We start from the raw sequence: 27,444 nt of genomic DNA on the forward strand, positions 1-27,444 counted from the left end.
ATTCCCACAATAATGGGTAAGAGACAGTCATCCTTGTTAATAGTTATAAAGTCATCAATTGAGGACAATATAAAGGTGTTGAATGCATCATCAGACAGAAGCAGAGTGTTAAACCTCCAGGGTGAAGAGAAACAAGGTTGGCCTGAAAGTTATATATTGAGACTAAGAGAAGCATGATGTTAGCCTGGCATTCCCAGACCTGCCACTAGGCGCTGGCAAATTAAATTTGCTGCGCCTGTTGGTCTGGCCACGCTCCGTTGAAGCTTTATCAAGAAGACCAGAAATCTGGGTCTCACGTTTCAATTGGTTCTATCTAATATGGGCGCGCCAGAGCCCTTTATATGGTACTCTGGGGAGGACGTAACCTGATGACGACAGTGACGTGCATGCAACGTCGAAGCCGTGATAGTAAACATCAAAGATGGCTGCGGATATGTTGTGTGAGTTTGAGACTGCTTTGGCCTCAACCCTTAACGATTTGGAAGACGGCACTCAAATCTTTCATTAGCAAGTAAGTGAAATGTTCTGTTTGCCAACCGACAACGGCAAACGTTTAATTTAACAGTTTAACAGCTGTTCGCTAAACGAACGTCACCTTGTGCATCGCTCTGATTGGTTGTAGTGCTATCCAACTGCGTGCAGTGGCATTTGAAATGCACGAGTAGGAGCCGCCCCTTGAGTTGGAAATTATCGTGGCCAGACCCTCTATCGTTCAAGATATCAGGGTATGGATTTTCAGGCTAGCATAATGTAACAATTGAATGGTACTCGGAGGAGGTCACTTTGGGGACCAGGGAACCATCAACACAAAAATAATCAATGCGGGAATAGGATTAATGGACTTGGAAAAAATAATAATAATATGCTTTAGTTTGGGGATTATGAAATCTCCAAGGGTCTACAAACCCATTTTGGAGCATAAAATCAGAAATTGATTTAGACATGGAAGATTGGTTGAGAGTACGGGGATTAGAGCGGTCCAGGGTTGGGTTCATAACACAGTTCAGGTCCCCAGCAAGCAAGGCCGGATTATCTATTTATACAGTCGGGCGAGTGCCCTGGGGCACCAGACAAATTGAGCCAATGGGGGGCACCAAATGATCAGGACAATGACCAGAGCCTTAACATATGTTTGTTATATTTTACATATTTTATATCGGCCTAATACACTAGAAGAGATACAAACACATACATTATTAACCACAAAAAATTATTGTTATTTGGGTTGTAAACTAAGGGCCCCCCTCCCCCCAATCATGGACGAGTCCACAATAACGCAGCGGCGCGAAAATATATGTAAACAAAAAATTCAAAAATGGACAGGCTTCAGCAAAGCGGTTTCGCAAAAAGAAAGCTAAAAAAAGAGAAAGAATTGCGACACTTAGCCGCAATTCAAAATGTCCCATCAATCGGAAGCTGTGTTGATAGCAACGATGCTAACTTTGGCGTTAATGAAGCTCCGACAGACACGGCTCAGGCAGCCGAGGCTTCTGTCGTGAATGGAGGCAGTCAGGACGAGGGTGATCGGGAGGACGAGCTCCATGGAGATATAACGGACGATCGGCAGCCGCCGGAGGATTTAACCATCTCTTCAGACCCTGGACTATGGGGAGAAATCACGGAGGAACTTGTCGAAATGGCTATTTCTAAAGGTGCTGCTGCCTTCCAGAACAGGGCTCCCAAATACCCGGCATCTGTGCGGGACATTGGTCTTGGAGGTAAAACGCGGGCTCTTACAAATGATTTGTTGCATTGTTGCTTGCCAAACAAGGAGGTAGTGCCAAGAGACGGGTTGATTTATTCACCATCCGCAGGTATGGTCTACTGTTTTGCCTGTAAACTCCTATCATCACAGCATAATGCTTTTACGTCTGGTTTCTGTGACTGGAGACATCCTGAGCGTATTTCGGACCACGAGAAGAATGCAAACCATCGGCACAGCATGCTTGCCTTATTGCGCAGATCAAGCAATGTGGGCACAGTGGATGCGTCGCTCAGGCGGCAGCGAGATGCGGAGGGGAAATATTGGAAGGAGGTGTTGCGACGCATTGTGGCTGTCATCAAGTTCTTGAGTGAGAGAGGCTTAGCATTCAGGGGTGAAAATGAGCTTCTGGGCTCATCTAGTAATGGCAATTACGTCGGACTTTTGGAACTCATTGCACAGTTTGATCCGTTTTTAAAAGAACACATAGAGAAGCATGGCCAAAAAGGAAGAGGCACAACATCTTACTTGTCATCCACTGTGTGTGAGGAGTTCATTCACTTGATGGGTGAGAAAGTAAAAAAAAACATTGCAGCCGAACTACAGCATGCTAAGTACTTCTCAATCATCATAGATTCAACCCCTGATTTGTCGCACGTTGACCAGCTGACATTCATTTTTAGATTTGTCAGCGGGGAAGGAAAAGTGGTGGAGCGATTCATTGGTTTTGAGCCTATTCACAGCCACACCGGAGCAAGTCTTGCTGAATGTGTGGTCAAAATGGTCAATGATCTCGGGTTAGACCTGTCAGATTGCCGGGGACAAAGTTATGACAATGCAAGTAATATGTCCGGAAAATATAACGGTCTTCAGGCGCATCTGAAACAAGCAAATCCCCTCATTCATTATGTGCCCTGCGCTGGTCATTCGCTTAATCTTGTAGGTGTGAACAGCATTGAAAATAGCTGTAAAGATGCAAGTGATTTCTTTGATCTACTTCAGTCACTGTATGCATTTTGTGCGGCTTCCCCTCACTGTTGGAATCGCATATTTCACAACAAGGATGTGAAAATCAGCAGGACTCTTAAAGGCTGTTACTTACTCCGTAAGAAGAAAGAACAAAGTTCTCGGTGACAGAGCTGCGAGAAGTTCTTTCTGGTCTGACATTACATACTTCACGAGAACTCAACTGCCGAACTCCTCACCGCGGCGCATTGTTACCATGGTAATTGACTCAGTAGCGCCAGCTGATTTCACTTCGCTTTCCTCATTGACTTCAGACTGACCAATCACACAATAGTTCTCGGACAAGCTGCGAGAAGAAAGTTCGGCCCGGGTGATGTGTCGAGAACAAGCTGCGAGAACAGCTAAACAAGAGCTGAGAGAAGAAAATGACGTCATTTTCTTCTCGCAGCTCTGTCACCGAGAACTTTGTTCTTTCTTCTCGCGGAGTATGTAACAGCCTTAAATCACTGTCCAGCACAAGATGGAGTTGTAGGGCTGACTCTACTAAAGCGTTGAAAGAAAACTACAGTGCAATAAGAGAGGCACTTGGAAGGTTGGCAGCAGACGCAGATGCAAAAGATTGCGCCAAGCGCGAGGCTGCTGCGCTCTGTCGCAAACTTGATAAATTAGAGACTGCAATAATGGTGAATCTATGGGATACGGTGCTGAGTAGATTCAAAGCCACAAGTGACACGTTGCAAAAGCCTGACATAAATCTAGCTACTGCACAACGACTACTGGAATCTCTGCATGTGTTTGTGGCCTCACTCAGAGATACATTTCCTATGTTTGAAAATGCTGCTCGGGAAGTGAAAGGGGTGTCGCACAACTACCACCATGAGACGCAGCGGGGGAGAAAGAGAAAAGCGTTCGCAGATGAGTCAACGGGGAACGATACAGTGCTAACCGGGAGTGATCAGTTCAAGGTGGAATGCTACACTGTGATCATTGACAGGTTGCTGTCATGTCTAGCGAAGCGCACTGACGCATACAGGGAGCTAAACGGCCTGTTTGGTGTGTTGTTCGATACGGACATTGACAGTGATAGTGTGCGTAAACGTGCAGCTGCGCTCTCCTCCACATATCCAGACGATCTTGACAACAGCTTTAGCGATGAACTACTTCAGTTCAAAAACTTTTTGCGGGAGGAGGCAACCCGTTCACCTGAGGAGATGCTTCAAATAATCAGAAAAAATGGCATACAGACAACTTTCCCCGGCGTGTTCGTTGCACTTCGGCTGTTTCTAACCCTGCCAGTTACTAACTGCGAGGGCGAGAGATCCTTCTCTCAACTAAAAAGGGTTAAAAACTAACTAAGGACAACCATGGGACAGAAGCGTCTGTCTGCCCTCTCCCTGATGGCCATTGAATCGGAACTGGTTAAACAAATGGACTTTGAGGATCTGCTGAACGACTTTGCCAGCAGGAAAGTGAGAAAGAAGTTATAAAGGTAAGGCCTATTTACCATTATGTCTATCAGCTGTTTGCTGCCATTTGACGCTGTGGTTGTGATGTGCTATCTGCTGCTGTGACGTCAGGAAGGTGTGGGATTGCACTGTTTATTTCAGTAGGCGGTGTATTACTGCTGATAAAAAAGACACGTTCTTATTCTTATGTGTGCAACAGTCGTTATTGGGTTCATGGTTTTGCATGTCCTCTGGCCTTTTATGATGGAAATATTCATATTCCTCATTACGTTGTATGGCAGGGGTCTCCAAACTTTTTTCACTGAGGGCCACATACAGAAAAATCTACGAAGGGCCGGGCCACTTTGCAAAAATAACACATTTATTAGGACATGTAGCTGCTCTGATGTTCAGTTTCATAGTGTCTTCGTAAATTGTAATCCTTCTTCACGGCAACACTTTCCTTGCACATTAAACAGACACATTTCCCCTCTTGTTTATATGCCAATGATACACCCAGTGTTTTCTGCCTTTGCGTCCAATGTCCAGCAGGGTAAAAATAGTATCCAGCCGAGGTCCCGACCCTCCTAGGGGGGTCCGGGGGTATGCCCCCCCGGGAGATTTTTTAAAGTTTTTAAAGCGAAATGCATGAATCTGGTGCACTTTGAGAGGGAAATTAAGAGGCTAAATCTGAAGAATTTTGTATGAAAAAAAATGGAGACACTGTGTCAGATGAATTAGAAGCTATTGGAGAAGGACGCATAGATTTTCCATAATAATATTAATTTAAAATAAAATATTATGCAGGGTCCTCTGGGATGGGCTTGTTGCTCATTTTCTTTTATGGGACATATTTCTCTGTAATATAATGAGTGCATTTAAATTATTTAAAAATTAAAAGCGCCATATTACATTATATTTTTAAAATGTGCCACGGGCCAATCAATCAGTGTTTGACACCCCTGCACTAGTGGGTTAACTAAGAAATGCAAAAAAAAAAAAAAAAAAAATCAAAGGGCCATATTACATTATATTTTTAAAATCGGCCGCGGGCCAATAAAAAGTGGGCCGCGGGCCGTAGTTTGGGGACCCCTGTTGTATGGTAATGGGGGTTGCATTCTGATTTGCGCATCAGTGTGTGTCAGTTTCAGGATTTTTGGTTGGATCTACATTTTCTGTAGTATGTGTGGTGAGTCTGTACTTTCTTGTAAATCTGTGGCCTTTATGCCATAGTGATTTTTTTTTTTTTTGTGGAAAGCTGACGGACACAGGGGCACTTTATGTGAAGTCACCCTGGGGCACCCTAAGGGGGTTGATCCGGGCCTGCCAGCAAGAATAAAAAAGATGGGTGTCTAGGAAAGGCAGGGTGGCAAATAATATATTTGTAAAATTTGGGTTGTCAAAATTTGGAGCATAAATGTTTACTAATAAAACCAGATTCTGGTATAGAAGGCCTGCGACAATCATATATCTCCCATTCTTATCAGCTATGATCTTAGAAGCGGTAAAATGTACCCTTTTATTAACCAAAATAGCTACCCCTCTTAGCCTGGCATGTCCAGACCTGCCACTAGGCGCTGGCAAATTAAATTTGCTGCGCCTGTTGGTCTGGACACTCTCCATTGAAGCTTTTTCAAAAAGTCCAGAAATCCTGACTCACGTTTCCATTGGTTCTATCTAATATGGGCGGACCAGAGTCCTTTGTATGGTGCTCTGGGGCGGACGTAACCGGATGACGACAGTGACGTGCATACGCCGTCGAAGCCGTGATAGTAAACATCAAAGATGGCTGCGGATATGTTGTTGAGTTTGAGACTGCTTTGGCCTCGACCCTTTACGATTCGGAAGACGGCACTCAAATCTTTCATTAGCAAGTAAGTGGAATGTTCTGTTTTGCCGACCGACCACGGCAAAAGTTTAATTGAACAGTTTAACAGCTTTTCGCTAAACGAACGGGGCTTAATACGCCACCTTGTGCATCGCTCTGATTGGTTGTAGTGCTATCCAACTGCATGCAGTGGCTTTTGCACTAGTAGGAGCCGCCCCTTGAGTTGGAAATTACTATTGATCGTGGCCAGACCCTCTATCGTTCAAGATATCAGGGTCTGGATTTCCAGGCTATACCCCTCTAGCTTTTGAATCAAAAGTTGAGTGAACAACTTCACTTACCCATGGACTCTTAAGTCTAACTTGATCCCTATCACGTAAATGCGTTTCCTGTAAGAATACTATGTCGGCATTCTATCTCTTCAAATGAGAAAGTACTTTCGATCGTTTAATGGGGCTGTGAGACCTCTCACATTCCAGCTTAAAAATCTAGTAGTGGATCCAATGTCTGAGTCTGGGCAAGTTGTATTAATCATCTAAAGATTGCGTTTTATCAGGAATGAAGAAGGTAGATGAAAAGAGGAGATCCCCCAGGGCAAAGGAGAAAAAAACAAAACACATGTAATCACACAGAGACATAACACCAGAAACAACCACAATCCACCCAAACCCACCTCCCTCCCGCACATCAATTGTTCCTATCCCCAAACGATGGGAACAGCAGTGCAGACTCCGGCAGACAGGAGCCATCTTCAAAATGAAGTTTTCGACTTTTAAGCTAGAACTAACAAGTAGAACTCTGCAGAGAATCAACTCTAAACATTGAATATTGAATATAAGGCACTTAAAATAGCTACGGTGCATTGGCACAGCAGAACTGAAAATTAGATTGTACAAAAATAAAATTAAATAATAAATAAAAATATGCATGTTCCCACAGACTATACACAGGGCCGTCGTATAGGGGGTAAAGGTTATGACTATTATAAGGGCCCACAGCCAGCTAGGGCCCACACAGCCCCCAGTAGAAACTACGACAAAATGATTATGCATACAGTGAACTAATATATAATCGTAGGAATGAGTCCGAATTAAAACAAAGCCACAAGTCATACAATATTCAAATTTTAATCATTTCAATAACCCCCTGGGCCCCTTCTTAAAAAATGGTTTGGTCCACCCCGCGGTTCGTTCTTCCTCATTGGAATTAAGTGAGCGCGAGCGAACTCAAGCAGGGCAAGGATGCCCCCAAAAAAGCACAAGTTCACACAACAGAAAAGAGTTGAGAAGGAGGCCAGGAGTAGGATATGAGCAGCAGAGCAGGGGCCCAGGACATCAAAAACTTTTTCTCTAAGAATGGTGAGAGTAAAACTACAGAGGGAGGCTGAAACAATTAGCCTACTACTTGTTCATTCATAACATTACCTTTGATGGGGCGCAGACTGAATCCTACGTTAGCTGTCATCTGGCCGCGCTACACTCTGATCAAGTCGCCAGTTCATTTAAAAAAATTAAATTAAAAAAAGTCGCCAGTTCATTGTAGACCAACGGTTCCTACAGTAACTATAACTGAACGTTACTACTACAGTGACTATGTGTTTCACACATATTACTGTCTGACAGTGCTCCAGTAGCCTATGCGCCCATTCTGCGCCCATTCTGTGTTATTGCGCCCATTCTGTAATTATTCCAGAAAATAGTACTAAATAGCTTACATAGGAAACAGTTGATTTAGCCTTAGTTTTCTTCTCAAAGTGCACAAGATTGATGAATTTTACTTTAACATTTTAAAAAATGTCTTCCGGGGGAGCATTCCCCCGGATCCCCCTAGAAGGTCCAGGGTCCACGACACAGTCTCCAAAATTCCTGTGTGAAACACTGTGTGTGTGCATGGTTATTAAGAGTCATTAGACAACCCCTGGTCCCCAGAACCTTTGTAGAGTGAACTGGAAAACGAGGATCGAAGCAATGGACAGCATGCTACGCAACTTTATTTATTCAGTGTTTTAATAAATGTGTTAACCTCCTCTGGGGAAGTGAAGTCACGCTGTACACCACCATAGGTGATGCTAAGCCGTGCAGGAAAGAGGATGCCAAACCTGACTCCATCGATGTCACGTAGTAGGAGTCGGACCTCGGTGAAAGCAGCGCGAGCCCGGGCCGTCTTTTGGAGTGTAGTCCGGGAACACGGAGATGGACATGTTGCGCAGGTTAATCCGTTGTAACTCTCTCGCCTTTCTGAGGATCTTGTTGCAGTCGGTGTAGTAGTGAAGCCTTGCCACAATGGCGTGGGGACGGCCACCTGGTGCGGGCTTTGGCACCAGAGCACGGTGAGATCTATCGACTAGCGGCTTCTTCCCGAGCGAGAAGGCTTCCACCAGCAGCTTGGAAACATTAGCTGCTGATGCTGAGTTGGGGTCGTCCTCCGGGACTCCGATGATTCGGATATTCTGGTGGCACGATCTCGATTCCAAGTCATCGCACTTGTTTTCCATTTTTGGCTGCCTCCTGTGTCAAGTGCTCCATTTTGGCTTGGAGGGCAGGATGTCATCAGTGCAGGTAGAGAGGGACAGCTACATTGCCCCTCAAGCCCCAAGGCTTCCCGGAGCTCGGCTTTAAACATTGCCGCGACATCGACACGGAGAGCCGACAGAAGCTCAGTTCTGAGCGAGGCTACATCTATACTTTCCCGCGGTGGATTTGGAACCTGGGGTGGAGGCGGAGGCGGAGATTCAGGAGAGAGCGAGGATTTAGTCTGTGCAACGGGCCGCAGGTGAGGCTGTATACTATTTCCTTTTATTTTTTAAAGTGCTGGACCGTAGGGGGGGAGAAAAAAGTGCCCCAAAAAAAAAACTCTGCAGGAGCTCAAAGTAACGTGACCTGCATGCTGCTTTGCCAAGCCGATAAACTCTGCCCGGCTGCTGTCAGCTGAGCCGGACGAGCCGCGGTGTGTGGAACACAGTGCGGAGGTTCTAGTGTTAATCATGGTCGAACATACTACCATAGCCTATACTGATTTTAAAAAAGATATAGAAAATATAGAAACAGCGGAGGAGGTTAAGATTGTTTCCAGCAATTATTTTCTTCATGAATTACTTGTGGCAGTTCCATGCACAACAGGGATGTCACTCGTGTCCGTTTTACGCATGGTGCTTTAACGGAAGGAAATGGGGTCTGTATCTCTGGCGATGCCACAGCGATCGCAGGGACTTTTACTTGTGTCATTAAACTTATAAATCTGACTGTATTTCATATCAAAGGGACACAGCAATGACTGTATTATATATCAAACTGATAAAAATTATCCGACTATAGGCTATAGTGTATCACGCATAAAGTATTTTCATATTGACGGACATCGCATCCATTCAGTTAATGCTGATTATCAAGTCAGTTAGATGACTAAAAAGTACTTGTTCATATAGTTTGAATACTTTGTGAATTAGAGTGAATGGTATTCTGCTAAAATATCAAATAGCCTACTTTAAATATACGTGATATACACACCAGTGGTTCCCAGCCTGGGGTCCGCGGCGCCAGAGATCGCAAGGGGGGCGCACAAGTTTGTCTGTGCTGAGGTTGTGATTTGTGAAAAAATATTAATAAAAAATTGCACATTAAATTCATAAAACCCCAATAACATCCAATTGGATAATCAAAACGATGTTTAATGCTAATTAAAACATATTATTGGTCGGTCCACATTTAAATTCATTATTATATGACCTCTGAACTTGCGTAAGCAACCTTCCGGTCGGCTCGTGGGTGGCGGGCAATGCTGATTGTTTCGCTGCGGTCAGCCTCACTTTACACAGAAAAAAAATGTCTGTGAAACGTAAATGTACAGATGGTTCGTCTGGTTGACGTAGCGTTAAGAAGGCTCTAAGAAGGCTTCGGGAAACCGGCCCCTGACACGTTTTATACAACAACGCCAAACGCAAGACAATATAAGAAAGACTTTCATAGATTATATACAAAAAAAGTGTTGACGCTGAAAAAGCATTTGATTCAGTTAATTGGGTTTTTCTTTACAGAGTGTTACACAAGTTCGGCCTTCATGATACAATTATAAAAACTATACAGGCACTGTATAACAATCCTACGGCCAGAATTAAAGTCAATGGATATTTATCTAATAGTTTTACCCTAGAAAGCGGCACCAGACAGGGCTGTGCATGGTCACCTTTACTTTTCGCGCTATATTTAGAACCATTGGCAGAAACTTCCCCATTATTTAACAGAAATGCTGCAAATTTCCGACGGCTTTATTAGACCCGCTCAACTGACACATTCATGCTTAATGTTCCTCAAGCCCGAACTGAGCTTGGAAAGAAAGCTTTTAGCTTCAGTGCCCCTAACTCCTGGAACAACTTACAGCAACAAATTAAAATGAATACCATCATATCCTTTAACCAATTCAAAAATATTCACTTAAATCTGCCAAACTCTACCTGTAACTGTTTGAATAAGGCTATATTGTACTTTCACCAATTTATTTTTTTCCAGCCACCTACATCTGTCTAAATGTTTAATTGTTTTTTTTTTATCAGTTGTTGTGTATTTGCATTGTATATTGTGTTTGTATAGTTGTTTTTGCTCTGCATTTGTTTTACTCGACATCATTGAAAATGAGGGTCACCCTTCAACTGATCTTTTGAGTATAAATATAGGTTAAATGAAAATGAAATGAGTTTAAATAATAAATACAATTTTTCCCCCTTGAAAATAAAAAGATGCATTTCTCCAAAGGTCAAAAACAATAGCAGTGTGGCACTTCTGTAAATTTACTGAAACTTTACTGGGCCATCACTCTCATATGGAATGGAATGAAATCAGTATCAATATTAATGAATGCACAGAGAAGGATTCACACTTGTATTTTGTGATTTATATATAAATGACTCTCTTCTCACAAATACATTTCAGTGCACACACAAATGAAAACCGTCATATATAAATGTAAAATAAATCCATCTATAAGAAAAACGTTTCACAAACACATTTCCGATCCACACACAAATGTGTATTGTTTTAAATAAATGTTATATAAATCCATAAATATATTAATTTAAAAAAGATTTGCAATTTTCATCAAAAATGTGTTTGGATGTTGTTACATTTATATACAAACTGTTACATTTGAATTTACAAAATGCTTTTAATTTGTGAACTTCCTTGCATTCATGTGTGAATCGGTCTGTATTTGTGTGTGGAATTTTGAGACTGCCCTGAGGTCGCTGGTTTCACAAATGTGTTTTTTTCAACCAGGAACTACCTTTAGCCAATCGGATGTCTTCCTCGTTTTTAGCCAATCACATGAGCGCAGTCTCACAAGGGTCCGTTTACGCCCAGAGACAGAGGACGGTACGGCACTACTGAATGAGCTCAACCTCAATGCATTATTTTTAAAACTGCTAATGGAGTTGTTTAGCCGCAGTGGACCACGTTTTTGGTGAATCATAAACGAGTCACCAAAAATTCCAGCATTTGCAGCGTCCATTTCTCCAAAGAAGAGTTTAGTAACTTTGGCTAGAAGGCTGCTGGCTTTGCAGAGCAGCTATGTCTAGCTGATGCCTGCTGGAGCTGCCTTTCTTTACTTACTACCGACCCTGTGCTGATTGCCGATCATGTAAGTCACTTATCAGCTTAGCTGTACATTACATTTTACTGTCTCATTAGCTTTAATTATGCTACTACAGTGTATTTCACTTGCGTGTGTTGCTAACATTTAGCCCTAGGCCCAGTGTTTGAAGCTAACGTAGCTAACGTTGTTATCATAGTAGCCTACTACCGAATGTTTATTTTTAGCAGGTCATGCTAGCTACCTTGATGACAATCACACAAAATATAGCCACTGAATTAAGAATTGTATTATACCCTAACAGAATATCTCTGTATTACAGCATTACAGCCAGCCTATGCCAGAGTGAATGCTAGTGTTGAGGGCTAATGCAACATTGAGCCTGAACCTCTCATCTCAACCCGGGACCCTGGAAGACAGACGATGTGACCTACACCTGCAGTAGTGGAGACGAAAAGGAACAGAGGTATGATGAAGAATCTACTCATGCTAATGTAGTTAAAGATATCCTAAACTGCATTAGAACTCTCTGTATATTATATTTGATTGTTTCACTTAATAAGCTTATTAGGTGAACAAGCAGACTGCATTTATTCTTCTCATAAGGACTGTTTTCTTCAGTGTCATCATTGTAAATATATTCAATTTCTTCTTAAAAGCAGAAACAAGGTTTTACTCAAAGACATCTCGAAGTGCATCTTCACAATCTCACAAAACTATTCATACCCCTTAGACCTTTCCACATGGATAAATCACACGTACATTTATTTTATTGGGATTTCATGTAATAAACCAACACAGCATTGCTTATAATTGTGATGTGATGATAAATAGTTTTACATTTTTTATATTTAAATAAATAAAAAAAACTGAAAAGTGTTGCTTGTAAAATAAGTTCAAGTGGTATGAATACTTTTGCAACCCACTGTAGATCATTTGACAACAGTTAGCCAGGCCTGTGTGTGTTAACCATAAGCAAACCTTTACCTATTTTCTGTCACTGTGCTTTTGTTTTGCAGTTATCAAGAACTGGACGAGAAAGGACAAAGTGTTTTTGTGGAAGTGTCCTGCTCAAAGACCTACTGACTTCAAACTCTTTAAATAAAGCCTCACATATTTTCATTCAACGCTGTGTGCATGTGTATTTATGCATTTTCAAATAATTATTTTAATTATAATATAATTGAAGTGTAATAAATGATGAAGCATTTTCAAATAGTAGATACAGTATTATTGAAGAATGATGGATATTGAGTTATCTAGTAAGCTGCTTTCCCTCTCAAAGGCAGGGTTCCATAATGTGCCCTGTAGAGCAGCTTCTAAGGCATAAGGGTTGAGAAACATTTGGTTCAAGGCCTTGAAGAAGCGTCCTGCACTTTGGAGGCTCCTGAAGCAACTCGTTCCTGACCTGGAGAAAGTATTATTGTACAGGGACATGCACTGGTACAGCAACAATGTTTTTCATAGTAAAGGTAATTTAGTTTATGCTCCTTCAGCCAAGGTAAGCCATCACAGAATATAGATAAAGAGATTTGAGAGGTATAATACATTTATTATTTACTGCACACCAATGTTACAAACTGCAACATATAATTTCAAATAGTTACTGTCGTCGTCTGGCACTCTCCACGGGAACACCTGCAAGTACAATATGTTGTTTGTTAATTGTTTATTGGGCATTTATTGTACATACACTATAAGATTAGCATATGTATTCATAAGTACCTGATCTGCATCCAAAGTATGAAAATGAGGCAACCAGAGGACACTCCTGGACAACACCTTGATGACTTCCAAGTTGGAGGTCTGGTACAGTGGGCTGAGCTTCAAGATGTCTTTGAGTAAAACCTTGTTTCTGCTTTTAAGAAGAAATTGAATATATTTACAATGATGACACTGAAGAAAACAGTCCTTATGAGAAGAATAAATGCAGTCTGCTTGTTCACCTAATAAGCTTATTAAGTGAAACAATCAAATATAATATACAGAGAGTTCTATGCAGTTTAGGATATCTTTAACTACATTAGCATGAGTAGATTCTTCATCATACCTCTGTTCCTTTTCGTCTCCACTACTGCAGGTGTAGGTCACATCGTCTGTCTTCCAGGGTCCCGGGTTGAGATGAGAGGTTCAGGCTCAATGTTGCATTAGCCCTCAACACTAGCATTCACTCTGGCATAGGCTGGCTGTAATGCTGTAATACAGAGATATTCTGTTAGGGTATAATACAATTCTTAATTCAGTGGCTATATTTTGTGTGATTGTCATCAAGGTAGCTAGCATGACCTGCTAAAAATAAACATTCGGTAGTAGGCTACTATGATAACAACGTTAGCTACGTTAGCTTCAAACACTGGGCCTAGGGCTAAATGTTAGCAACACACGCAAGTGAAATACACTGTAGTAGCATAACTAAAGCTAATGAGACAGTAAAATGTAATGTACAGCTAAGCTGATAAGTGACTTACATGATCGGCAATCAGCACAGGGTCGGTAGTAAGTAAAGAAAGGCAGCTCCAGCAGGCATCAGCTAGACATAGCTGCTCTGCAAAGCCAGCAGCCTTCTAGCCAAAGTTACTAAACTCTTCATTGGAGAAATGGACGCTGCAAATGCTGGAATTTTTGGTGACTCGTTTATGATTCACCAAAAACGTGGTCCACTGCGGCAAAACAACTCCACGGCAGTTTTAAAAATAATGCATTGAGGTTGAGCTCATTCAGTCGTGCCGTACCGTCCTCTGTCTCTGGGCGTAAACGGACCCTTGTGAGACTGCGCTCATGTGATTGGCTAAAAACGAGGAAGACATCCGATTGGCTAAAGGTAGTTCCTGGTTGAAAAAAACACATTTGTGAAACCAGCGACCTCAGGGCAGTCTCAAAATTCCACACACAAATACAGACCAATTCACACATGAATGCAAGGAAGTTCACAAATTAAAAGCATTTTGTAAATTCAAATGTAACAGTTTGTATATAAATGTAACAACATCCAAACACATTTTCGATGAAAATTGCAAATCTTTTTTAAATTAATATATTTATGGATTTATATAACATTTATTTAAAACAATACACATTTGTGTGTGGATCGGTAATGTGTTTGTGAAACATTTTTCTTATAGATGGATTTATTTTACATTTATATATGACGGTTTTCATTTGTGTGTGCTCTGAAATGTATTTGTGAGAAGAGAGTCATTTATATATAAATCACAAAATACAAGTGTGAATCCTTCTCTGTGCATTCATTAATATTGATGCTGATTTCATTCCATACTCTCATGCATTCATCATGCTTTTATCTTTGCTCTCGAAGGGGTTCATGTAGATTGGTTGTGTTGCCACAGTGATGTAGAGTCTTTAACTTTCTGTTCAACGTGTACATACCTGAATCCTATATATCCAGCATCTGCTTGCTCCTGCATGTCGTATAGTCATGTACACGCGTGTCGCAGTTCCTTGCGCAGAGCTGCAGACAAACATACACACAGAGCAGCTGATGGTCTGATCAGAGTAAAGCAACGCTTGGAAAGACATGCACACATTTATTTACTGCAAATCGCAGGTTTTGCACGGTTATGACCATGCACAAGCACACATCGTGCTTTGCAGTAGATACATTTTGCAGCACCCTAAAAAAGAAAAGTTTTAATTATTTTAATTTTTTTGATACGAGAAACGGTCGGTAGGTAGTCAACGCGGGGGGCTGCCGTTGTCTAGGCTGCCGCCTAAGCTATAAAGCGCTGAGGGAAACACTGTACTGTATGGTCAACTGATAGTCAAATCTTGTTTTTTTTCTGCTCATTGATCCATATTCTCATCTTTCTGACAACAATTGTGTTAAATACGCGAAAGCTGGAGAAAAGATAAGTGGATGTAGAGAATGCAAAAAACAGCATTGGTGTTTTGTTTGTTCAGGTCAGCAGGTTCTGGGTTTGGTGGAAAACCAGAGTGACTGGTACCTGGGGAACCTGTGGAAGAACCACCGACCCTGGCCAGCTCTTGGCAGAGGCTTCAACACTGGTGAGTATGAACATAGTGAACATTGTAACAAATGTATTTAAATAGCTGTATAAAGGATATCAGTGTGCATGCTGAAAATAAACACTAATGTTTGTGGAAACTCACTGCTTTAAAATATCAAAATAGAAACCCAACTAGGTTGTAGAGGGAAAGCTAGTAACCAATGTTTTCTAGATGTGGTTGTATTTCTCTTGAGGTATATGTACTGGATTAGTTTATGTAGCAAAGCGTAAAATCCACACAAAAAAATGCTATGGTTTTCTATTCTAATAATAACATCTCAGGAAAATACAAATTACAGGTTAGACAACGTGCAGCATATAGTAATAACAGAAAGGTATAGCCACCACAACCAGGCCCGGATCTAGGCATAGGGACTTTAGGTACAGTCATATGAAAAAGTTTGGGAACCCCTCTCAGCCGGCATTATAATTGACTCTGCTTTCACAAAAAAAATATAAAAGTGGTATGTCTTTAATTTACCAGGAACAGCTAAGTACTGGGATGTTTTCCAAACAAAGATTTTTTGAAAAGCGGTATTTGGTTGTATGAAATAAAATAAAATGTGAAAAACTGGCTGTGCAAAAATGTGGGTACCCTTGTGGTTTTGTTGATTTTAATGCCTGTAACAGCATGTAAAACTGATGACTTAAACACAAAGTTGGTTGGATTATGTTGTTAAGCCTTGAACCTCATAGAAATGTCTGTTTAATCATGAGAAAATGTATTTTAGGTGCCTAAATGCAAGTTGCACTTCTCTTTGACTCTCTGCTGAAGTGAGACAGAATGGGATCATCACAACTGCTCCCAAAAGATCTGAAAAACAAAGATTGTTTATTGTCATGGTTTAGGGGAAGGCTACAAGAAGCTTTCCCAAAGGTTTCAATTGTCAATTTCGACTGTAGGGAACGTTGTCAGGAAATGGAAGGACACAGGCACAGTGGCAGTTAAACCCAGGCATGGCAGACCAAGAAAAAAACAGGAGCGGCATAGGTGGAGGATTGTGAGAATGGTTGCACACAACCCACAGATCACCTACAAAGACCTGCAAGAACATCTGGCAGCAGATTGTGTATCTGTACATTGTTCAACAATTCAGCGCAATTTGCACCAAAACATCTGCTTTTTATAAAGACCAAATAACTTAATTTTTGTCTCATCAGTCCAAAGCATTTTCTTCCAATATGAATCTGGCTTGTCTAAATGATCTTTTGCATACTCCATGCCACTGTATCTGTGGCGTGGGCGCAGAAAGGGCTTCCTTCTCATCACCCGGCCATACAGATGTTTTGGTGCAAATGCACTGAATTGTTGAACCATGTACGGATACACAATCTGCAGCCAGATGTTCTTGCAGGTCTTTGGAGGTGATCTTTGGGTTGTGTGCAACCATTCTCACAATCCGCCGCATATGCCGCTCTTGTACTTTTCTTGGTCTGCTAGACCTGGGTTTAACTGCAACTGTGCCTGTGTCCTTCCATTCCCTGACAACGTTCCTTACAGTAGAAATTGACAATTGAAACCTTTGGGAAAGCTTCTTGTAGCCTTCCCCTAAACCATGATAATGAATAATCTTTGTTTTTAAGATCTTTTGGGAGCAGTTGTGATGATCCCATTCTGTCTCACTTCAGCAGAGAGTCAAAGAGAAGTGCAACTTGCATTTAGGCACCTAAAATACATTTTCTCATGATTAAACAGACATTTCTATGAGGTTCAAGGCTTATCAACATAATCCAACCAACTTTGTGTTTAAATTCATCAGTTTTACATGCTGTTACAGGCATTAAAATCAACAAAACCACAAGGGCACCCATATTTTTGCACAGCCAGTTTTTCACATTTTATTTTATTTCATACAACCAAATACTGCTTTTCAAAAAATCTTTGTTTGGAAAACATCCCAGTACTTAGCTGTTCCTGGTAAATTAAAGACATACCACTTTTATATTTTTTTTGTGAAAGCAGAGTCAATTATAATGCTGGCTGAGAGGGGTTCCCAAACTTTTTCATATGATTGTATGTATGTAAGGACTTTTGCCACTAGGGGGCCCAGCAAGAGGAAAAAGTAAAAAAAAATTAAAATAAATGTAGAGGAGACCGGGGCTAGTAGGCACACTTTTTACTCTAGTGAGAATTGCTCATCACCTAAACATCTTTCAATAGTCATTCCTACTATGGTGTTGGCTTGAAATGTGTATCCCTCACTTTTTCTAAACATCTTGTAATAAAGAAGAAATTAATCATCAAAGACACCCTTACACATTGTGACAACTAACCCAATCAAGGGGGCGGTTGGCACACACTATGTGGTTGTTTGTCACAATGTTATCTTCATGGGAATAATCTTAAAAAGAAGGCAAGAAAGCAGAACTAAATTTCAAAGTTTAATTGCATTGTCAAGTTGACAAATAGGCCTATACATAACTTACTGTTTCTTCTTCTCCAGCTGGGGTGGAGTGCACTGGGGTGCAGTAGCCTTGGTAGCTGGTCTAGTTTTTCTTCTGCATGCTAGCTGCCTTTTCCTGCTCTATTCTTTCCTTTTCTCGGGTGTCAGTGAGGATACAGCTTGACAATTTCTTTCGTTATTGGGAATGTGCATGTACACAGTAGGGAATATCAATATGTTTTTTTTTTTTTTTGACCTTTTTTTTTGTGGGAGAAAGTAAGTAGAGAAAATAATTGCTTCTGCTTGAGTATACACCAGAAGTTTAACAAGCGTTCTCCATTCCGCAAAGGTCTGCTCAAAGGCTACAGCTTAATATTAGAAATATCAAGACTAGGGATGGCAATTGATAAGAATTTAACGATTTTGATTCCGATTCTGCTTATCGATCCGATTCCTTATCGATTCTCTTATCGATTCTCATTGTGTGAGAAAATAAGTACAAATGTGTTTATTTGTGTTAACTAGGGTTGGGTATCGGTTGGGTTTTTTCTGATACCGGTTACTACCCGGTACTTTTGAAACGGTTCCGGTGCTTAACCGGTACTTTTACCGGTACTTTAAAGCCTCAAATTGCACACACTTTGTCAAAAAATAATGCCCTTTTATATCCAGTGCCAAATTTAACACAATTAACTTTAACAATATAATTACGAGTAACTTACAGATAAACTATAAAATGTAAATAAAATAAAATTCACACAATTTACATACTATCTAATACAACAATACTGTTTCAAACAATATAATAATGGAGATTAATGTGGAGACTAGCAGGTAATCTAATCTCCATCTTAAAACTTTAGCTAAAAGTAATAATTTTGATAAGAAAGAGTCCTTATGACCTGAACAATACAACACCTTAAAAATTAAAATAGATACACATATAAAACACCCATATGAAATTAAATGCAGTATTGGATTTACAGTAAGGAAATAAGTACACCCAATGAGAACCACAGACTGAAAACAGTCAAGGAAGAGCGTTAGCCTTTTGGAATATTAACAGTGCTCATTTGCATTTAACTTGAAACAAAATTCAACTGACATAAAAAATACAAAGAAGTCTTCTGTAAAGATAAGACCACAACTATTAACTTTGTCAAATTAACCATTTTTGTGCAGAAAAAATGTCATGTTTGCCTTTTCAGGATGGATACGAGATCTTTAAAGTACATGCTGTTATAATGTGCAACGCTGTTTATTATTAATATAACGGCCCGTCATCAGACACATGTAGCCTACCGGATGGTTTTATAAATCGATCGCTCCATAACGTTATCCAAGTCAGAGCTTTTTGTATGGGCAGAGATCATTATTTTAAGTGTGTCTTTATGAAGTGTCTTGTTAAACGTTTCCATATCACCGGGCCGCCGTGTTCCGCTGTGTGTTTTTTGGGTTTGTCTCCACCGCCGTGCGTAAAGGCAGCACTAGAACAGCTGACGGGAGGAAGCGTGCAGGCGGCCGCTGCCTCATCGTCAGCCTACACGTGCCTAATACATGCCTGACAATACTGCTAGATCGCGTGTCATTTGCAAAAAGAAATGCATTGCATTGACGTTCAACAATAGTCTGACATAAAGAGCGATCAGTCTGTGAAACTGCGAACGTGAGCGAGTGTTGAGCACTCGTGCGCGCGCTCCTCGAGACGGTCGGGCTCGTTCTCGTCACTCACAGCCCGGTGAGAAATGCTCCTTGCGGTGTTCACAGAACAGCATCCGCGAGCGGACATGCTTCATCGATCATGACATAAAGAGCGATCAGTCTGTCAAAATACAAACGTGACTACAGCAGGGGGCGGCGCGGCACCCATGGACATATAAAGAAAGGCGGCACCCATGGACGGCGGCACCGAAATGAGGCACCGAAACTTTCATTCTTATTCGGTCTGGTTACTACCGCTTACGTCGGCACCGGTGCCATACTGGTACCGGGTTTCGGTGCCCAACCCTAGTGTTAACCTGCTTAAATATCTGATATGAAGTGTGTCTAGTGTGTGCAAAAATTATCCAGAGTACTTTAGGATTAGGAAATTGTCAATTTTCACATTAATTGGTTCGGACAAAAAAAAGTTGGCCTGTTTAAGCCCAAATGCCATTATTGTTCCCTAAAAACTAAAAACACAGACTGAAAACAGTCAAGGAAGAGCTTGTGCCTTTTGGAATATTAACTGTACTCATTTGCATTCAATTTGAAACAAAATTCAACTGACATAAAAAATACAAAGAAGTCTTCTGTAAAGATAAGACCAACTATCAACTTTGGCAAATTAACCATGTTTGCAGAAAAAATATCATGTATGCCCTCTCAGGAAGGATACGAGATATTGTATGTACATGCTGTTCTAATGTGCAGCGCGCTGTTTATTATTAATATAACGGCCCGTCATCAAACACATTTGCACATCGGTCGCTCCTCAAGTAATCCAAGTTTTTTTTTTGTATGGGCAGAGATCGTTATTTTAAGTGTGTAGTTACAAAGTTTCATGTTTAACTTTAGTGTAGGGTTCGTCTCAACCACCGTGCATAAAGAGTGCATTAGAACAAGTGCATTAGAACAGCTTTTTATTTCTCTTCCTTTTTTATAAGCCCGCCCGCTGTTTATTATTAATATAACGGCCCGTCATCAGACACATGTGCCGGATGGTTTTTGCACATCGATCGCTCCATCAAGTTATCCAAGTCAGTGCTTTTTGTATGGGCAGAGATCGTTATTTTAAGTGTGTCTTTATGAAGTTTATTGTTAAACTTAAGTGTAGACTATTGTTTCCTTATCACCGCCGAGTTCCGCTGTTTGTTGTTTTGGGTTCGTCTCGACCCGCCGTGCTTAAAGGCAGCAGAACAGCTGACGGAAGGAAACGAACGTGAGTAAACACTGCGGGGCTTAAGGCAGTGGTCAAGAAAACCTTTTTGCTTTGCTTTATGCTGCTCTCACCTTTTTATCTCTCTCCCTCTTTTATTAGCCCACACATATGCCTACACACACGTTAATTCTCACACATTGTATGTACAAGTCCAATGGGCAATTCTGGTGTCGACTAGACAGGCAGCGGACATTCAAACGTTTAACTGTCACGATCGCCGTCTGCTCACTTGCGCTCGTGCGTGTGTCATTTGACGAAATGGAAACTTTACAATTGTTGCAAGTGGACGTATTGTCGTCTTTTCAAGTGAAAAACAACCAACATTTAGAGAGATTCTGTCTCAACGCCATGTTTGCTGCGCTCTGAACCAAAACATCGCAGCGCGAGTGTCAAATCATGACGCATTTGCAACGAGCAGAACCGATAAGCGGAATCGTTAAGCAGGCATGTTAACGATTACAGGGAATTGGTAGACTCGGCACCGGTTCTGAAGAGGAACCGGGTCTCGATTCCCATCCCTAATCAAGACTGTGATTCAAAGACTCATAATGGGACGTGGTGTATTAATGCGTGTTTTTCTGTGCACATGTGTCTGTTTTCCAGGGGTGATTTTGCTTCTTTTGGATCGTCTACGGAAGCTGAGATGGGAGCAAATGTGGAGGTTGACTGCAGAGAGGGAATTAATGAGCATGCTCTCCACCTCCCTGGCAGACCAGGTGACATGCACACACACTTCTTCATTAAAAGATGCATCGAATAGGTACCTTGTAAGAAGCCTGCTGACTGCTTAACGTTACCTTGTTTTCAAATCAAGTGTGCTGAAGTGAGCTCAGTATCGCTTAATTTGCAGGGAACACTCACACAAGGCAAATTTGCCCTGTACCGTACTCAAAATACAATTGCCCCCTTTTTTTTTTTTTTTTTTTCATATTGATTATTTGTTTTTGTTTCTTGTGGTGTGGGTTTTGTGTTGTTGGGTGTGAGGGTGGGATGTGGGTGGGGTATGTTCGGGAGAAAAAGGGGAAAAAATTTGTACTCGCTGTGCTACAATTTTGTCGTTATTAACATTTAATAAAAAAACCTAAAAATACAATTGCCCCCCACCCCCCTACTCCCCACTCCCCCACATTGTTCCAATCTCAACTGGGGATGAGCACAGTTGCCTCTTGTACATACGCCATCAATTCGTAATACTATACAAACGTCATCACTGAGCGTTCTTGCTGCCAGAGTTAGTTGAACAACAATGGAGAACAACACAGAGAACACAATTTGTACTTTACTGACTTTGTTGCTTATTTGCTCTCTCACTGCTGTTTTTTTCGATTACGCGAGGCAGAGATTTGCAGTTAATCGTTCTGCACAAGTAAAAAGATTTTTACAGAGTGGCAGGAATCGAGGCGGCCTTCGTAGAGGTACTTGCGGACTACAATTCCCACTCAAGAAGGTAAGAACCAGACTAGTATGAATCAACACCGATACGCTCTCAGTACTTTTTAAGTTTATGTACAGTAAATGGGTATGTGTTTGTGAGCTATTGAGCTCATTCTTACGTTATGTGATGGGAAACGTGTCGTTGTTGTCGATGAGGATTCGGACCCTTACAGGTAGCCTCACGTCTTGATTTATTTACTAGGTAGGCCTATAACATAATGCTCTACTTTTTGTATTTGCTAATTTGGTTTTGACCTGTCTATGTACAATTAAAGAGCTCCCCAAAATACATTGTATAGTTAGGTTACATTGGTAAACATTACAGTAACGTAACCTTTAGGCCACACAGTGTGTTTTGTTTCCCAGAGCGGGGAAATAACTTGTGGTGGTGTCGAGTTTTTTGTAAATTGCATCGTTATTTTCATAAAGAATTTACTTTTTCCTCATACATTTATACTGTATTTTCACCATATTTTCCTTTTTTCGTCAGGACCACTTGGATTCGCCAGAAATATGGAATGTTGTGGGAGCAAGTTATCACCAACTGGACGGATTATGAGTGGCAGTTAAATTTCAGAATGAGAAAGACCACATTCCAGCAGTTGTGCCACACCTTCAAAGACAGTCAACCACATTCAGGAAACCAGTGCCCGTGGAGCAACGTGTGGGGATTTGCATCTGGAGACTGGCAAAAAGTGTGGAGTTCAGGACCATCTCCCATTTATTTGGAATTGGCCAGTCTACTAACGTTACCATGGCCAATCATGTTGCTGCTGTCATTGTTACCATGATGCTGCCCCTGTTCATCAGAAAACCCTCTGAACGTGACTTGAAGGACATTATTCACGGTTTCCAAGACTGGTGGGGTTTCCCACAATGTGGAGGGGCTATCAATGGTACTTATATTGGGATTTTAGCCCTGCCTAGGGCTGGGCGATATGGACCAAATCTTATATCACGATATAGGTAATTTTATATCACGATATGGATATATATCACGGTATAGTATTTTTCCTTTAAATTCAATAGATTATAATAACCGTACTGAACTTTAATCACATTAGATTATTTTCATCTTTTGCTTGGAACTTAAATTTCCATACAAAAGAGAAACTGTTGCAAAATACCACACCAGTCTGGCTTTAGTCAGTCAGTGCAAAATAAAAATGACAGCATCAACCAAATAGCCTACATTTTCCAATTGATAGTAGCCTATATCAAAATAATGAAAGACTTGAATTTTCCTGCAGTATTTGCTCATCTTCATTTAAAAAAGCTGTCAAAATTACCAAGTGAGCAAATGTCTGGTAATACTTTCACTCCAGCTTCAACACAAATAATATTTTCAAGTTTGACATGTTTTAAAGTTACATAAAACCAGCCTTGCTGGCTGTGTCCACCAATAGCAGCACGGGGGTTATGTCCTGAGTAGATGCTAAAGATGTCATTGTTAGCCAGCTAGCTCACGAGAGCTAACCCATGTAGTTTGCGGCTTAAAACAAGCCAACTCTGCGTCACGGCAACAGCACGCTGAAGCGCCGCACACAGCAGCAAGTTTCCTTTTCCCGATGACATTTTTGACCGTTAATACCAGCTGCTCTGCCACCGTGACACAGAGTTGGTTTGTTAACTGTAGTGACGGCGCACCGGAGCTAAACAGCTAGAGCAACAGATGAGGCTTCTTCTGTTGAGGGTAGAGAAGCTGTATTGCAGCCAGGGGCGTTGCACCACATTCTGGGCCCCTATACAGGAAGTCCTGATGGGCCCTCTGAGAGGCGGTCTTACAATGTTTGTCTATAGTCCAAAACGTATGAGTGACTGGTCCCTCTCTGAGCCAGATAACAACACAATGTTTCTATTGATGAATGAGCAAATCATTACGCGTACTTGAACACAACCCCTGGTCTAATGACTCTTAATAACCATGCACACACACAGTATTTCTCAGAGGAATTTGGGAGAATGTGTCGTGGACCCTGGACCTTCTAGGGGGGTCCCCCGGAAGATTTTTTTTAAATGTTAAAGTAAAATTCATCAATCTGGTGCACTTTGAGAAGAAAACTAAGGCTACATCAACTGTTTCCTAAGTAAGCTATTTAGTACTATTTTCTGGAATAATTTATAGACACAGAATCAGACCCGGCGCCAAGGCCGGGCCTGCCCATTTGGGTTCTTTGCCCCCGCCCATTTGATGTCTTTGCCCCCGCCCTTGTAAAAATAAAATGTATTTTACTTTTTTATTTTATTTTTTATGCTAAGATATATATGATGTCAGATACTATTTAAAATCTCTAAAAATAATTGTTAAACTGAATAAAAAATGTGTAGAAAATAGAGACTATGTGATTGACATGTGTAAACCTATCACTATTCAGAATGCGTCACACAACGACAGCGTTAACCGGCAAATTCAAATTAGTAGCCTAGCCCAGTGATTTTCAACCAGTGTGCCGTGAGAGATCGTCAGGTGTGCCGTGGGAAATTATCTAAAATCACCTAATTAGCAAAGTGCTGGCCCGTGTGTATGAGCTGCGAGAGGAACTTAAAGTTTTTCTGACAAACGAGAGGTCCGATTACACAAAGCTACTTGCAAGTGATGAGTTGTGTGCAAAGCTGCAGGGCTCCAGACATGCGCGGGGCACGCGCGCGACTGGGAAATTCGCCGACATATTTTTTCATTATTATTATTACATCCATTATTAGTGCTTTGTGTTTGAGAGAGAGAGAGCAGTCCGCGACTGATCAGTGAAACGATCAACAGCGCGGATCACGTGACAAACTCTCATCTCAGTGTTCCGCTGTCGTCACCTCGTTAACATGTTGCCAACTGGCGACTTTTTCCGCTGTATTTTCCGACTTTCCGCCATAGCGCTAAGGCTAGTTAAAGACTAGACACATCTTGCAACTTTTTTTTAATACCGCGCTCACCAGAGCCGAGTACTAGCAACGGCTGCTGTCTCCTCCTCCTAACCGCTCACAGCCCTCACTCACATGGATTGTGTCAGATAACAGCCACCTGCTACCTGCAGCAGCCAGCAGACAGACAACACCGTGTCGCTCTGAGCAAGAGCTGCCAGATGACGTTTGTAAACCTATAAAACGTAAATAGTTTTATAGGTCCACATTCAATCGGCGATTGCATATCTATAAAAAAGTGATGGCAACTAACAACGTTTTTAAAGTCAGTTTATATGTAAAGAGGCCTAGTTAATTTGTATAGGCCTACTACCTGGTCAGCATTTTCTATTCATTTAGCCTCTTTCAGAATTGCATATTGTGCAAATTAGTTTATGTCATCCAGCTACTACTAGTTAATTTTGGGCCAATGACTATTTTCCTTGTAGAGGAGTCAGCAGAGATAGAGAAGGAAAAATCACAGGGCTCAGGTGTAGAAGGGGTTGTGGTAAAAATGGGTAAAAATCCCAGTCTTTCTACCATTCCTGCCAGGATATCCATTTTGTGTTCATCTAAACAGACCCAAGTTTCACACTAAGTGAGTATAAATACATTTAGAAACTATATTATTAACTATATGTATTATATGTACTGTGTTAGAGTGTCATTTTGTGTCATTTTGGTTAGTGGTGTGCCCCAGGATTTTGTAAATGTAAAAAATGTGCCGCGGCTCAAAAAAGGTTGAAAATCACTGGCCTAGCCTGCTCTGGTGTTTTGAAAATGGATATCAGACGCTGGTTAAAAACTAATGGCCCTACTTATCCGGAAAAAAAACCCTGCAGTTACAGTAAGTAAAGTTATCTTAATCCCTGACCGGGCTGAGCCCCTTGCTGGAGCTGAATTTAAGTGTGTTAATGTGTATTATTTGCCAGCTGCGTGCGTCTTAAGGCAATGCTGTTGGCCATGCTGATGGGTTTGCGCTGCTGTGGACTGTCGTAATTGAGTTTTTTGTAGGCTACACCTGTCTGTCATAATATTGATGCGGGCCCTCTTGTGGGAGCAGATAGGCAAACACTTTATTCGCTTTATTTTTTATCTCATTTCATGCGCATCAGCCTGCTACTTGCTCCGTGTGTGTTTGCAGGAGCCGCGATAACTCCTCATCCAAACAGAGGATGGTGGAAAGTACCGGTATTGTCTCCGTTTCATAAGACTACTCATATTAAAATGTAACGATTTTAAAAAGAGAACAGTTAGTCTTAACAGTTAACCAGTGTTTAACATAGGCAGTGGACAAGATGACGATCAGCTTTTTTTCTCCCCTGCTCACAGCGTTCTCTCTCCCAGCGCATAGAAATGAATTTTTGCCTCATCAACTTATTATTTTTATTTTTTTCCTTTACAGGACTACTTTCAGAACTGAAAGGGGTTTCCCGTGTCTCCTTTTTTCTCTCCACACAAAGCGTTCTCTCTCCCATTGCACACACGCATGCCCCGGCCGCTCCCGAGAGCACAGACAGTGAACCGACAAAAAAATAAAATAAACACAACTTGAACACAGGCCCCGAAGCTATGAAAAGTGAAAATCACTGTGTTATGGTAATTGTTTTGGTAGTCTTTGTCGCTAATTTCCTACAAATTCTGGTGAAAAGAGACGAAGTCTGTTCACATGCCGACGTCATGGCTCCCGACCGGCCCTTTCATTGGATTATGCGACAATGTTTTTGCCGAGCATGATTCAATGTTGCGAATGTTTAGTATGTTTATGTTTATTTGCGCACGCAATGCAAATGTGATTTGTATTTGGCTGTTTGTGTGTGTTAATGTGTATTATTTGCCAGCTGCGTGCGTCTTAAGGCAATGCTGTTGGCCATGCTGATGTGTTTGCGCTGCTGTGGACTGTTGCAATTGAGTTTTTTGTAGGCTACACCTGTCTGTCATAATTGCCTCGTTTGAGATGTCGCCGTCTTGCTAAGACCTGTGCAATTATGACGCGCGTCTTGCTGAGCGCACAACAAACATGCTGCAAAAATGCTGTGCGCTCAGCAAGCCGCGCGTCATAATTGCGCAGGTCTGAGCAAGACGGCTCCTAGTCGAACGAGGCTAATATTGATGCGGGCCCTCCCACAAAATCTACGTGTCCCCTGTATAGATTTTCTCTGGCGCCGGGTCTGCACAGAATGACCAAAAAGCAGAAAGAAGAAATGTACATGTTTTTAAAAAATCCATTCAGCTTTGGGAATTTTTTTCCTTCGTTTGTATTAT

At 41.4% G+C, this 27,444-nt stretch overlaps 1 protein-coding gene across 1 annotated transcript in view; it reads left to right on the forward strand.

Annotated features, from left to right (window-relative positions):
- Positions 1 to 27,444, forward strand: part of large1 (LARGE xylosyl- and glucuronyltransferase 1) — a 209,806-nt gene that overhangs the window by 89,746 nt on the left and 92,616 nt on the right. The window contains exons 7-8 of the mRNA XM_080050759.1: positions 15,440 to 15,544; positions 21,454 to 21,566. Of these exons, the coding sequence (XP_079906885.1) occupies positions 15,440 to 15,544; positions 21,454 to 21,566 (218 nt within the window). The remainder of the gene's footprint in view (positions 1 to 15,439; positions 15,545 to 21,453; positions 21,567 to 27,444) is intronic.

Source organism: Ammodytes marinus (genome assembly GCF_949987685.1).
Source record: "Ammodytes marinus genome assembly, chromosome: 22".
In the NCBI taxonomy this organism is placed as follows: domain Eukaryota; kingdom Metazoa; phylum Chordata; class Actinopteri; order Uranoscopiformes; family Ammodytidae; genus Ammodytes; species Ammodytes marinus.